This window comes from Dendropsophus ebraccatus, chromosome 7, assembly GCF_027789765.1.
Source record: "Dendropsophus ebraccatus isolate aDenEbr1 chromosome 7, aDenEbr1.pat, whole genome shotgun sequence".
Lineage (NCBI taxonomy): Eukaryota > Metazoa > Chordata > Amphibia > Anura > Hylidae > Dendropsophus > Dendropsophus ebraccatus.
This window is the reverse complement of record NC_091460.1, coordinates 39,910,952-39,925,931: the sequence shown is the minus strand read 5'-3', so window position 1 is coordinate 39,925,931 and position 14,980 is coordinate 39,910,952. Positions and strand designations below refer to the sequence as shown.

Below are 14,980 nucleotides of genomic sequence, written 5' to 3'. Positions count from 1 at the left end.
AAAAATTAAATGTTCACCCCTGGAGTACCCCTTTAATATCACTTATTTCTCATTGCTATCCTGAAAGCTGTATATCCCACAGTGTACAGTCAGATGAAATGCTGGCCTGGCCTGGCCTGAGCCATTAACATTGAACGTGTTACCCGGGGATTAATATATGCAGGCAGCGTTTTTCTCATTTGTATACTGTACCCGTTCCGGTCTTTTGTTGCTGAAGATTAATTGAATGCTTGTTGTAGATAAGAGGATGAATATATTTACAGCTTTGGTTTTTTTTTCCGGATGCTATCATAATTATATTTTGATTGTATAATGATGTCGCTGAAGTAACGCGCTTAGTTAAAAGCATTAATAATTCAGCAGCGCTATGATATTGTTTCAGGTAATCGTTTCCTTATCTGCCGAGAGATGAATGGCGGGATTAACGTTTTGCCTTACAGACCCTTGTGACGGCTGTGATCTTTTTATTTCTATTGTCTGACAGTAAATTTAATTAAAGATGTTAAATGATTCATCTGGAGTTTTATAAATATTTATGGACGATCATCAATCAGCTTCCGCATCTAGAATTAATAATGGGAATATTAGAGGAATTAATTTAATTTTTTTTTGTTGTTGCTTTTTTATGTTTTGTTTGTTGCTCTTGTTTTGTACATTTCTGTACTTACTGTATACAATAAAAGATAGAGAAAGCCTAGAATTAAATTTAATTAAAAGAAATTTCCTTTCAATCTAGTGATCAACTGATTTAAATAATAATAGATCCTATTTTATTTTTTTATTTAACTGTTTTCTATTTTACTGGTTTATTTTTTTTATACGTACTGCAATGATGATTTCTGGGATAGACATGAGTGAATGAGTGTGTCTGAACTCTCTGCATTTGATGACTGGGGGCTGAAGAAGTCAGATGCAGTCCTTAAAACATGCATACAGTCTATGGCCTATGGTTGTATACATGTTATCAAGGGAGCCTTAGGGCTGCACCCAACTACTTCAGGCACCAGTAATCAAATATTGAGAGTTGGGGTTCGGCAAAACTGAATGGACTCAAAGTTTGCTCTTCTCTAGTCTGGCAGTGAATTTAATCCCACACTGGATTTCTGGATTTATCGGCAATTTGAAATGAATAACAATAATTCAGAATTGATGTTCTTTCCTTTGTTTCTTCTTTCAGAGGATATCGGTGATAAAACAGGCCTTGAATGCACATAATATCACGTTCTTCCTCAGAGGTGGATTTTGGGTTCTAGTAACATTAAGTGATTCTGAATCAGGTATACTGTTAATTTTATGTTTTTTATAGACATTTGCATCTCTTTTAGGTTTTATTCCACTAAATTCAATCATTATGGTTCATCTACTGTGTCTGCCTTAAAATAAGACCTAGCTTCATGTTGTAGGCTTTTTGGAGTAGGCGTGAAATATCAGCCCTAGTTACAGTCAGCTGACCAGACCCCTGACACTGGGTGCTGAGTATCGGCCAATCAGTGCCAGACTTGTTATGCTCCGCCCCCACTTGCTCAACACAAGCTGCAGGGGAGGCAGGAGGGGTAAGAAGATGCACAGTAGGGGACATTGAATATGGGGGGACAGAGGGTACATGGGCCAACCACAGGGGGGAGGTATAAAGTATGGGGACTACCTGCAGAGAGGGGATGTATACAGTACGAGGGAACAACTACAGAAGGAGAGGGAGGTGTACAGTATTGGGGAACAACTAAAGAGGAGGGGGGAGGAAGGTATACAGTATGTGGGGCTACCTGCAGAGTGGGGATGTATACAGTATGGGGGGGGACAACTACAGAGGGATGGGGAGGTATATACTATGGAGGCCTAACTATAGGGGAACTTACAGTATCAGAGCCTAACAACAGTGGAACATACAGTAGGAAGGCAAACTACCTATAGAGTGGGGCTACGGTGTAGGGGAATACTGTGTTTCTCTGAAAACAAGCCTTAGCCTTTTTCAGTGAAAAAAATAATATAAGACCCTGTCTTATTTTCAGAGACAACAAATATTTATTGATTTTAAAATTACATTGTCTTTCTGCTAAGCTATATAGGATTATGGGTTAAACTAGATCATGGGTCTCCAAACTGCAGCCCTCCAGCTGTTGTAAAATCACAATTCCCATCATGCCCGGACAGCTAAAGCTTTGGATTTGGCTGTCCAGACATGATGGGAAATGTAGTATTGCAACAGCTGGAGGGCCACAGTTTGAAGACCCATTAACTAGATGGACACTTTTTTTTTTGAAAAGTTAAATGTTTTTACTTTTTCTGATCGGTAAACCTCTCAGAGACTCCCATGACCTCTAGTTATAGAAAGGAGGAGGGTGGGGCTGTTAGCTTCACCTCTTGGCTTGCTGATCGCGCTGACACTTTGCAACGGATAAGGTCCCTTACAATGGTGTGTTTCACAGACAGATTATCTGACAGGTATATGAAGCCAAAGCCAGGAATGGATTTGATAAGGAGAAATCTCAGTCTTTCCTTTATGATCTGTTCTCTGTTTATAGTCTCTTCCTGGCTTTGGCTTTAAAAATCTGTCTTTGTAAACACACCATTTCCGGAGCCCATCTCCTGTAATGAGACAAAATCAAGTGCCAAGCTGGGGAGTGCGCTCTTCTTCAGGCTCCATCTAGTGATCGTGGGGGTCTCAGCACCAAAACCTTTTTAAATGACAGTAACACTTTAACCTTAAGATCCATGATTGTTTGAGATGGTAAGTTGGTACATTTTGTTTCTTACTGTTGTTGTGTTCCACATTTCTGTACTTACTATATAAGTTGACAGACATAGAACGCCTAGAAATAATAAAATAGTAGCTGATTTTTTTTTTCAAATTTTTCAGTCTATCGATCCACTGACTTTACAATATATACGATTTTTATTCAAACTTATGACATGTTAAAAGTTTTTAAATTACTGTAAAAGTTTTAACCTTAAGATCTATATTTGCTTAAAATGGTAAGTTGATCTTTTTTCCTCAAAAAAAAAAAAAAAGGAAGGCAATTGGACCTAGTTCAAATAAGTTCTTTGTCTTCCGCTGGATCAACACTGCAAAGTTCTGCAACTCTCATTGAATAGGAATTACCATTGTTTACTTCCATTTGGTGAAAAACCTGTTCAGACCATAATCTTCATATGACCAGGTCAGATTGTCACGCCCTGGAAGTAAATATGGCTGATCCCAAATCAATGAGGAGCAGAGATCTAAAAACCTATTAGGGGAATCCTTTGTTTGTTTGGTGCAATGAATATATTTTATATGTGCATAAAATTTGACCAACTTCTCAAAAGTGATTGAAGATTAGGAAACACCAGAAAAATCTCCCTCATACATTCCTTTATACAAAATTTAAAGGGTAAATTCACTTTTTCCAGTCAGGGGGTATTCAGAGTAAGGGTATACATATGCAACCCAAGTCTTTCATCCCACCTAGGATCCATCATACTGCACTTATTAACCAAAACAATATACTTTCTCCTGCAGAATCACGAGCGATTGGAGGAACTGGCGGCTATTGGGCTATAGTGATTATCTTTGCCATCTGTCTTGTTGCGGTTGGAGCTTTCATCCTTTATAAATTTAAGAGGCAAGTTACATCTATCTAGGATTAGCAGTGTTTTATATGAATACTCCTATAGAAAGATCAGTTTAATCAGGGTACAAACACACACGGCGTATACGCTGCGTATTTACTGCTGCGATACGCAGCAGATACGCAGCAGATTAGATCTAAATAACTGAACACAGCATCAAATCTGCTGCGTATTTGTTGCGTATTTGCTGCGTATACGGTGTGTGGGTTTGTACCCTAAGTCTAATAGAAGTGTATGAGTGGTGGTTCTCTGGTGTAGGCAAATGAATGCAGTGCCGGCTGAGCATGCGCAATGCGCTGTGTTCATTCCATTGATTCTAAAGCTCCAATAAGGCATATGGATGTTATAAAGGGGAGTCTTTTGCTCAGTACCCCTCAATTAGCCATATCTGAGGGCTACAACAAAAAGGACCTGGCTCACCTGTGCATTACACTGACAGCTAGAGATGAGCGTATCTTAACGTCATTTTGTCTGCCGAATCATCTTTTAACTCACTTCTTTATTTTATTTGTTAACGTATGGACATCCACCATGTTGGTTTATGGCCTAATATTCTGTTCTGATTCACTTACTATACCTTTATAGTGGTAAAGGCTCAACGTTTCCTCTGTATTTCTATCCCAGCAGCCCCTTGAAGTGTATAGGGTCATGATAAACTGTCTAGGAAGCTTACTGTATACTACACCCAATGATTGCCTTAGATATACACACATATAAAGAGATCCAGTTCTTCAATGCTGTTGTTATGTGTGACACAGGAAAATGCCAGGCAGGAACGTCTATGCTCAGATGCACAATGAGAAGGAGCAGGAGATGACAAGTCCTGTGAATCACAGCGAAGACACGCAAAATATCATCCAGGGAGAAGAGTTCATTGATGATGACTTGGACACACAAACGCTAGGAAATGCAAGAGGTAATGGCAAAGTGGTAATAAGATGGATGGGGTGGGATATATTATGCTGTTTCATTGCAGAATCCAATTGCCAAGGCTCAAAGGGGTATTCTCATTAAATAAAGTTATATGCCCTATCTTGTGGGATATGTCTGTCCCAAGAATGCAGAAAAATTGTGGCAAACGCACATCCATGACCAGCACCCTATTCTCTATAGGGCTTCTAAACATTGGAGAGTGCTCAGCAAAATTCAGAGCCCCATAGGAAATGAAGGTATAAAGTTCTGGCAGAGCATGGGATCAGTGAGGGTCCCAGCAACCCTCCGCCAATCCGCTAGTTATTGCTTATTCTGCTGATAGGGGATAATTTTGTGAAAAGAGAACACCCCTTTAACATGACCATAAAAATGCAGGTCTCCCTATAACTAAGACTTCTGATACCTTGGATCTTCTCAGTGGTTACTCGTATTCTTCTCATTTTACATAAATAAAAAGAATACCAAGAGAGAAGCCACCATGCAAGACATACAAATGCCCTGATAAGGTTTATGGACAGGGGCAATCCTTATGGGTCAATCCCTTTTAGGGTAAGTGCACACTACAGAATTTCCGCTAAGACTTCAAGCGGATTCCGCCAGGCGGCCTCTGCATGAAATCCCACCAGTTCCATAGACTCAATGATATTTGCCGGTGGATTCCGCCATCCACCCAAACAATTGACATGCAGAAATTCCGTAGTGTGTATGTACCCCTATAGAGTAAATCTTGTTGACCACTAGACTGTCCAAATGGGTCAAGCCCATTTGAATGAGAGATAATAAAACATACAAACTAATTTTATGTCTCATGGCTGACATTAGAAAAAAATTAAGATAGCTACTAGATGTTTCTGGTGAGTTTAACATGGCGGTCCTACATTTTGCCAGTACTACATACAGTAGCTTCTTCCCTTATATCATTTACCTACTTTATTTTAGCGCCTAACCCTTATTCCCCTGCCGCCTGTTCTCTCAGTATATGCACATGTTGATACACTGCGTTTGGATAATAGTTTTACTATCAGCACAGTGGACTCATCTAACAGGGACCACATCTATTGTTCTTGGTACATATTAGCATCTACTATTTCCTATAAGAAATAAATAAGGGAACAGACCAGTTGCTCTATAGCAATGCTAAGCTACAACTTCCAGCATATCATGTGGACCCAGCCTGACTGATCTAATTGTGCAGCATGGGTGTCCATGTCCTTGATGGTGTATTGGTCAAAACCATATTATAATGTCCTGTACTAGTTTTCTGTAATCTATCTTATTGTTACTGTGCAATATCCACTAGTATCTTCTGTTGCTTTGTCTGATAGTATGAATGTCACGTGAATAGTGGTTGCATGCAGTGGCTTGTCTTACATCTCTACCTGTAGATCAGTAAAAAAAATTTTATCTCCACCCTAATAATGCAACATGGCCAACAAAAAAATAAGAGTCTCCCGCAAAATAGGAAAAATATTTTTCATGATTTGCCCATCTTTGAATGTTACTTTTACAAAATCATTAAATTTCATGGCTTGATTTTATTTACCTTTAAAGGACCACTAAACCTGAGAACAATAAAAAATGTATATATATATTTAGGAATGATGTACTACAGGAGGTCTAAGGAACATGTTAAAAAACATGTTCATTTGGTATTGGTCAAAACTAGAATCATTAGGACCCATTATGTACATTGACAAAATACGTAGGGAGGGGTGATTTTGGAGGTATTTGGAGAATAGTTTCATAGGGTTTTATTCTTTCACAAAAGTTTTGGAGAAAAGTTCCTCACCTCTCTCCAAAAGAAACCCTCCTCAGTTCCCCAAAAATCCATCTACTGTAAAACAGCAAATATAAGAAAGAGAGGGGAGGTGCAGCTGCAGGTTTACAGCGTTAAACAACAAAATGAAGGAGGAGCTGCAGAAGAAGGTGACATCTGATTGGCTGAGATCAATGCACAGCTCCGACATCACACCAAGATGACCCGCCCACCACGCAGAGGCACACAGAGGGAAAAAGTGCTAAATGTACAAAAACCAACAAAGGGAAGGAGAGGACCCAAAACATGCAGGTTACTATAGTACCTCTAATACACATCTACAGCTGTCTGATGGATTAGGAAGTTTTGGAAAATTGGCAACATCAGCCACCTTCTACTGGATTGACTTAGTGGCCCTTTATGTCATTGAGCAGCCATCCATTCAGCATCCATCAAGAAGCTCTCACTCATCCTCTACTTCATTTTCCCATATACTTTATTTTTGCTTGTTTGTTTGTTTTTTTACGGCCCAACCTTGGGATTCCTCCACACCATTGCCTTGCAGTGACACATTCTGGGAGAGGAGGATTCTTGAGCAGCTACAAGGTCCCTTTATTGTCGGTGCCTGCCAGTGTTCAATCGCAGGTCAGTGGCATGCTAGGTGGATGTCTACTCCCATCCCTTTGTCCCTCAAGATTATATGCACCCTTAAAGTGGAACTCCATTTTTTAACAGTATAGTACAGTGTAACTCTGCATATCCGTTTCTTTTATCTTGTACTCACATCTGTAGCTGCTAGCTTATGAATGAGGGTCTGCAAACTTGACCCTGCGGTACACTTCAGTGATGTGTCTTGAGGGGGGGGGGGGGCATGATGTTACATGACAATCCAGACACACTGTTAACTTGCAAACAGGGGTGAACCTTACTGTAATACACTGCAAAATCCAGGCAATAAATTATCCCATGGAACAGGGTTTTAAAGTTACACACTAGTTAAGTGATGGCAGAAGAGTCCTTGCACAGCTAATTTCCCTCTTCTGAATAGACAAATCTCCTTTTCACAGCAGGGACAGGATTTTACAGTTGATTGTAGCAGAAGTTTTCAGAGGAAAGGTCATGTGACCAAGGCTCCAAACATCCTTTACATATACAATGCACTAGTGGTGGCAATAAAGAGCAATGTTTTAACCCTTGTACTTTATTAATACCTCAGTGTATGCAGAAATTGCATTGTAACATATAAAATTACAATGTAGATTCACAATACCCAGCTAAAAACTTTGGCGAGAGATTCCTCAGCCACCTGACAACTCTATACTTTAGTAGCTGAGACACAGGTACCTGGACACTGCTTGTATTTTATGGGAAGTGATAGAGAATAACTAGTCATTTATACATTTATGGGAACCTGTCATCATTTTCATGCAGTCTGAACAAGTCATCTGAACAAATGGCATCTCAAGATGTCTACAAGATAAATAAAACAGAAAAGTTTATCAAACTGTTACAATTTTTAGCAAGTTTAAAGACACTTAGGCAATGTTTTAAAGTGGAGTTACACTTTAATGCCCACCGGACAATTGATACACCTTGCCACTGATAGATGATCCCCACCGACTCACCAAAACATCCATGAGCCACCATGGATAAGAGCACAGTGTTTCTTTTTTCTTTTCTGTTGTTACTGCACCATTTTATTTTATGTTTTCGTGGTAAAATTATCCTTTTTTCCATATATTTTATTTATAAAAACTTAAAGGGATACTCCTGAGGAAAAATTTTTTTAAGGAAGTTAATACAGATTTGTAAATAACTTCAATGTAAAAATCTCAAGTCTTCCAGTACTTGTCAGCTCCTGTATGTCTTGCAGAAGTGGTGTATTCTTTCCAGTCTGACACAGTGCTCTCTGCTGCCACCTCTGTCCATGTCAGGAACTGTCCAGAGCAGTAGAGGATTTCTATGCTCTGGACAGTTTCTGACATGGACAGAGGTGGCAGCAGAGAGCACCATGTCAGACTGGAAATAATATACCACTTCCTGCAGGGCCTTCAGCAGCTAAGTACTGGAAGACTAGACATTTTTAAATAAAAGTAATTTACAAATCTGTAAAACTTTCTGACACAGTTTTTCCCCCTGGAGTACCCCTTTAATGTAAGGAATAACTGATCAATGTAACAGTTCTCTCCATTTCCTTCTCCACAGGTAATCACTCAGGAGTGGTTTTAAGTATTAACTCCAGAGAAATGCACAACTACCTGGTTAGCTGATGTTTACATATGGAGACAATCGTCACGGACTCTTCCCTTTATTGTAATATTTCTCCCCTGTAAATCATCGGACTGGATGATCAGACTGTAAGAGCAATTGGAAAATTTGTTTCTAACCCGTCCTGAAGATATAAAAAAGAAAAAAAAAAGTCTGCTACTATGGAAGAGCAATCAACCTGTATGTTTTAAGGACTCGGTTTTCATACGAATTGTTACAATTCATATTCAACCGGTAGCAAATTTGTAACCCACCACATATTTTTGTGTTCTATTCATATTATGTGTACACTTTATTACCTTTTATCTAGTTTTTTGCTTCCTGTCCCAAGATTCAAGTTTACTTTTAGAATATGGATATTTCCACCATTTGGTTTTTTTTCTTGTCCTCCTTCTCCCTCGCATCCCTGTATAAAGACAATGTGCTCTGGGAAAGAACAGTAATATAATGATACTGTATTAATACGTCAGTAGTATGTCCGCACATAGGATCAGTCTCTGCACTATTTCACTACAGCACCTGAAAGTAGGAGGATCTACTCCCTAACAATGGGGATTCCGCACCAAACGGTAAGACATTCCAGACTGTGGTATAGTCGTTGCAAAATTAACACAGGGCAATGGTATTTTTTGTATCTTTGAAAAATATTAATAAAATAAAAAAATAAAAAATAAAAAAATAAGAAATTCAATTGATAGAAGTGATTATTAGAATTTGGTCAATAAAAAGGTAAAGCTTGGATAAGTCAGTGAGCTTTCTACCTCTCCGTGAGTCAAGAGTTCAGGTACTGAATGGATTCAAGTTATTCAATGTACATAATGGTTTGTTGGTTTCTGATGTTTTTTTTTTTTTTTTAAGTTGATTTGAATCAATTGTAAAAATTGTAAAAAAAAATATCAACATGTCCCTGCACAGGACTTTATGTACTGGGGTTATACAGTAAAACACTTTACTAGATCTGGTAGCGTTTTTGTGTCTCTATCTATCTCCCCCTTTCTTCCATCCTCACTGACTTCTATGGGCAACATGTAATCTGATCCCTCAGTGAACTGATGATCCATCTCATTTTTCAAGATGGAGTTTGAATTGGCTCATAAATGGAGAAAATGGCATCTGCCTCTAGTAAGATACAATGTGTTACAAAGTTTCTTAAATATTCACTATTGACTGTGCTCACTATAGTGCTGTGCTCACAGTGCAATGAACTATCCTATTTTCTCTACGTCTGCAAAACTTAGATTGTAAGTAGACATAATATCCTTTGTTAAATGAATATATATTACATTGTGTATGACCCCAGGTTACTGAAAAACCATGTGTTCTATCCAGGTGATTTTAATACTAAAAGCTTCATAAACATAAGCCGTCACAAGAGGTTCAATGTGTAACAAAGTGCAGACATATGAAGTTATTTGCCATGTACATGATGGGATTGGAAGAAACATCAGGACATGTTTACAGAAATGGCTTCATTTCTTCTGACAAGTCGTAAAAAGACCACTACAAAGATCTCTGTACTGTCCATTCATATATTTGTACATTGTGATCAGATCGCCCCTAAGACGTCTTTTTTCTAGTGTAAATAACCCCAAGCTTGATAACCTGTCCTGGTACTGTAACCCACCCAACCTTTGTTGCCCTCCTCTGCACCCGCTCCAGTTCAGTTGTGTCCTTCTTATATACCGGTGCCCAAAACTGTACACAGTATATACCATGTGTGGTCTGACCAGTGATTTATAAAGAGGCAAAACTATGTTCTCATCTTTAGCATCTATACCTCTTTTGATGCATCCCATTATTTTATTAGCCTTGGCAGCTACTGCCTGGCACTGATCACTAAAGTTGAATATACTGTCCGCCCATACCCCTTTTTCAGAGGCAGTTTTACTCTGTGTTATATTATTTAGCACATAACTGTACTAAAGATGGCTGAGTACTGTACTTGGTTATCTGTGGCAGCTGCACAGACAATGAACAGAATAGCAATGCAAATATATGACCACTACCCCATAGGCAGAAGCTTAGGGAATCCTATTCATTAAAAGAAAGTCTCTGTGGTAAAACTCCCTACAAATATACACATGGTTAAAGGGGTAGTGCGGCGGTAAAGAATTATTCACAGAATAACACACATTACAAAGTTATACAACTTTGTAATGTATGTTATGTCTGTGAATGGCCCCCTTCCCCGTGTCCCACCCCCCCCACCCGTGTACCCGGAAGTGTGATGTGCATTATACATTACCTGATCCGTGTCGAGGGCTGTCCGCCATTTTGTGCCAAACGTCATCTTCGGACGGCCGAATCCCTGCCGCCGCCCCCCCCCCCCCCGGCACGTCACAACTGTGCTCAGCCGCGATTGGCTGAGCACAGTTATGTTCAGCCAATCGCGTCTGAGCATCGGATGATGCTGCAGAGGGTGGCCGGCATTCGGGACAGTTGGAGCTGTTCACCAGCCGGCCGAAGAAGACGTCACTGACTGAAGATCGGAGACGGGTGTCGGCACGTGACAGGTAATGTATAGCGCACCACACTTCCAGGTACACGGGTGGGGGTGGTGGGACACGGTGAAGGGCGCCATTCACAGACATAACATGCATTACAAAGTTGTATAACTTTGTAATGTGTGTTATTCTGTGAATAATTCTTTACCGCCGCACTACCCCTTTAAGGACAATTTGTTAATGGTGGCACAGCCCATGTAAACTAGCAGCTTTCACAATGTGAATGTTTGATGTAGGTCATTTAGTATCCATTCTATTCTATGTGAGTAATAGGTTTTTAGACAGTAAACTCTGTAGCCCGTGCTGCAAGTAAATAAAGTCTGGAGTCATTGTGTTACACAGCAGCCATGAGTCATGGAATTAGCTTTCCTGTCTTCATCTCTCCCCTAGCTGTAAGCACGCCTCCTGTCTGATGACTGTCAGCTGATGTCACAGCAGGGAGGACCATCAATCATCACACAGAAGGCGTGCTTACAGCAAGGGGAAAGATGAAGTAAGAAAGATGATTCTATGACTGTGGCTGTGTAACACTCCGGTAACTACAGATACTTCAATTATGCAATTATTCAATTATAAAGGCAGCAAACAAATAGATATTAAGTGACCTGCACCAAACAGCCAGCAGCTCTACATTAAAAAAAAAAAGCTGCTGATATTAAAGTAAATAGGAGTTGAGGCTCGTTTTTTCCTCCTTGTGTATAAGGCCATAGCAGTTGCATTTTTTATACCTACGGACCCACATGAGCCCTGATTTTTTGCGTCACTAATTGTTCTCTGCAATGACAGCCTGAATTTTTGCATAAAATATGCTGCAAAACCTGTGTCTGTGTGAGGTGTCATTTTTTGCGCCATGATTTGTACTTTGTATTGGTACCTTGATTGCGCATATGCGACTTTTTGATCACTTTTTATTTCAATTTTTCTGGATTTCATGCGACCAAAAATGTGCAATTTTGCACTTTGGAATTGTTTTGCGCTTACGCCGTTTACCGTGAGGGATCATGAATTAAATAAATTAATATTTCAGGCAATTACGCATGCGGCAATAGCAAACACTTTTGTTTATTTATTTATTTTTATTTATAAAATTGAAAAAGGGGGGTGATTTGGACTTTTATTAGGGGAGTGGGCTTTTTATTAATAACAACACTTTATTCTTTTTTTACATACAGTAATTAGAAGCCATCAGGGGGACTTCTATATACACAGCACTGATCTCCCAGTGAGATCAATGCTGTGTATATAATAGAGCAATGATCCATCAGATCGGTGCTCTATTATAATGGTCTGCTGCAGACCACACACATAGATTGCCGAGCCGGGATCAGCGTCATTCTAACGCTGAGCCCCAGCCAGCTCATTAGAAAGGATCTCACCTCTGCAATTGCATTGCTGGGGGAGATCCCCCACTAGACACCAGGGACAGGGGCACAGATACTATACAAATGCAGCTGTCAGCTTTGACAGCTGCATTTGAATAGTTAATTAGCCGGCCCCGGCGAGCTAATACCCGCGGCCCCTGGCTGCACATAGCAACCGGGGACCGTGGGCTGCAGAGAGGGCTCACTCCGGGAGACCTCTCTGATCACCCTTAACGGCCGCATGACGGGTATACCGGCCATTTTCGAAATGGGTAGCCGGCAGGGGGGATGTAATAAACAGTCCTTACTTATCTCCTCCTGTGCCCTCGTTGCGCCACACGACCGGCCCCAGGACCCCTGCCGGAAGGCATTTTCCCCCCGAGTTGTGATGACGTCCTGGCTGATGGATTGTGCACTCGGCTAATCAGTGACTGGAGTGGTGTCCCGCCCCAGTCGCTGACTGGCTGAGCCGCCAGTCCATCAGCTGAGTTGGGACGTTAGCTCAGAAGAGATCCCAGAGCCTGGTTGGGGTCCCAAGGTAGCGATTCGGTGCTGGACAGGCACTAGGACAGGTGAGTTATGACAGATTATGGTCCTCCCCTGCCCCTGCCTTTTGAAAAATTCTTGGGAGCACCAGACTTTTTCCCCTAGAAAAAAAAGTATATTATATACCAAGTATATTATTAAAAATGAGCAGTGTTTTTAAAGATTATTAAAAATCTGCCTATCCGGCTCTGGCTGGGTACTGTTATTGTAGACACCATAAATATAGTTATGACTAATATTTATTAATTCATAGTAAATCACAGAATTTTGTGAGTGCATCCCCTCTCTGTAGAATGGGAATGCTGTGTTCTTATTTCCTTCGAGATCTGTAAATCTCGCTCCATCATGAAATGATCCCACGTCATCCATAAGTATTGCCAGGTTTGGTTTCCAGTTGAGTCATTATTGATGATCTCAGATACGGGTTTGGCAGTGAATAGATAAGAGAGGCTCTTGGCTTGAGAAAGCTCATCGACTTATGGCTGAAAATGTACCCAAGTGTGACAAAGGTTATTGTGTATTAAAGGAGCCCTCCCATATCAGTCACAGGTCATAAAAGTCGAATTGGTGGAGCTGGGCCCAGTATGGACCCTCAATGAAGAGAGAACCGCATTTGCATGGTCACATCCACTTTAAATGAATGGCAATTACCTGAAATGTGCAAGAACACTTGGATAGTCTTAGGAAACTTTCTACAGACAATAGAGAGACAGCTGCATATGCACTGACACTGGGGGAACGGACCTGGTATAGCTGAGGAACTCCACTTAGATCAGGGATAGGGAACCTGTGGTCCTCCAACTGTTGCAAAACTACAATTCCCATCATGCCTGTAAAGACAAAGCTAAGCTTTTGGTGTCCAGGCATGATGGGAAATGTAGTTTTGCAACAGCTGGGGGACTGAGGGTTTCCCATCCCTGTGTTAAAGGTATATCAGGAAAAAATAATACACTGTTTTGGGTCTAAGGGGTTGGGACGAACAAAGGATCGGACATTTTAACATCCAAACTTCCAACTACTACTTTTCCCTTATGCACATTGATGAGGGATGAGATGAGGGAATTTACAGTAATAACCAAGTAATTATATCTGCAGCCTGCTTTCATGTAACTCAATGCCGCTCCACGCCACTCCTCCCCGGGTGCTGGGAAAAGCTGGATCCAGTCCTGGGAAAAGTTTCCCAGGACTGGATCCAGATTTTCCCAGCATCCAGGGAGGAGCAGCAGTGAGTTAAAAGGGAGCAGGCTGATGAGCGGATTGCAGAGATAGCTAAGAGCTTCTAATCCCTGGCCTATAGCAACCAGAGCTCAGCTTGTATGTATAAAGTGGTTGGTAATTATCAGCGTTTGATGGCTAAATTTGCCCAATGAATAACTCCATCCATCACCCATAGGCTTCTATTGTAAAAAGATATTTACCGCATGGTATGTGGATGCCTCTATATGCAAAGAAAGCTGAACACCGCCTAAAAATGTACAAGCTGAATTCTATTGGCCGCCATAAGGTAAATAGTCATACACTTGATCTATACACTAAGTTTTTCCAGCACATTAAGCAGTACAGTGTGAACGCAACCTAAACTGGCATCTGTCACCTTTATGTCTTGTTTTTCCTCCTTGTTCATATTCTTTATACTTGGCCTCAAATCATCTTTATAATTTGGGATTTGAAGTGTTTTGTAGCTTAATACAATCTTTAAGAAACAAATTGCAGATATTTGCTCTCTGCGGTGTTCCTATGTACGGCAGAGCGGTAACATTTCTCTACATCATTCGGAAATAAAAAGCGGAGATGAGGAATTATTTATCTTTTATTCTTGTACAATTGCATTTTATTGCATTTACCTACCAGAATTCAGTGTCGGCCTAGGTTACTAATACATATGACAGCACATTGTAGGTGAAATAAGGTTGAAACATAAAAATTGGATAATGGGATAAAAAAAAGAAAAAGAGAAAACAATAATATAGGACAGCTGCAGCTCTCATGTATTACAGTATTCC

At 40.4% G+C, this 14,980-nt stretch overlaps 1 protein-coding gene across 1 annotated transcript in view; it reads left to right on the top strand.

Moving 5' to 3' along the window:
- The window catches only part of SORCS2 (sortilin related VPS10 domain containing receptor 2), a 647,363-nt gene extending 637,870 nt beyond the window's left edge, over positions 1-9,493 (top strand). The window contains 4 exon segments of the mRNA XM_069977381.1: positions 1,178-1,277; positions 3,500-3,602; positions 4,368-4,525; positions 8,504-9,493. Coding sequence (XP_069833482.1) covers positions 1,178-1,277; positions 3,500-3,602; positions 4,368-4,525; positions 8,504-8,568 — 426 coding nt within the window. The 3' untranslated portion in view covers positions 8,569-9,493.
- The last annotated feature ends 5,487 nt before the right edge of the window (positions 9,494-14,980 follow it).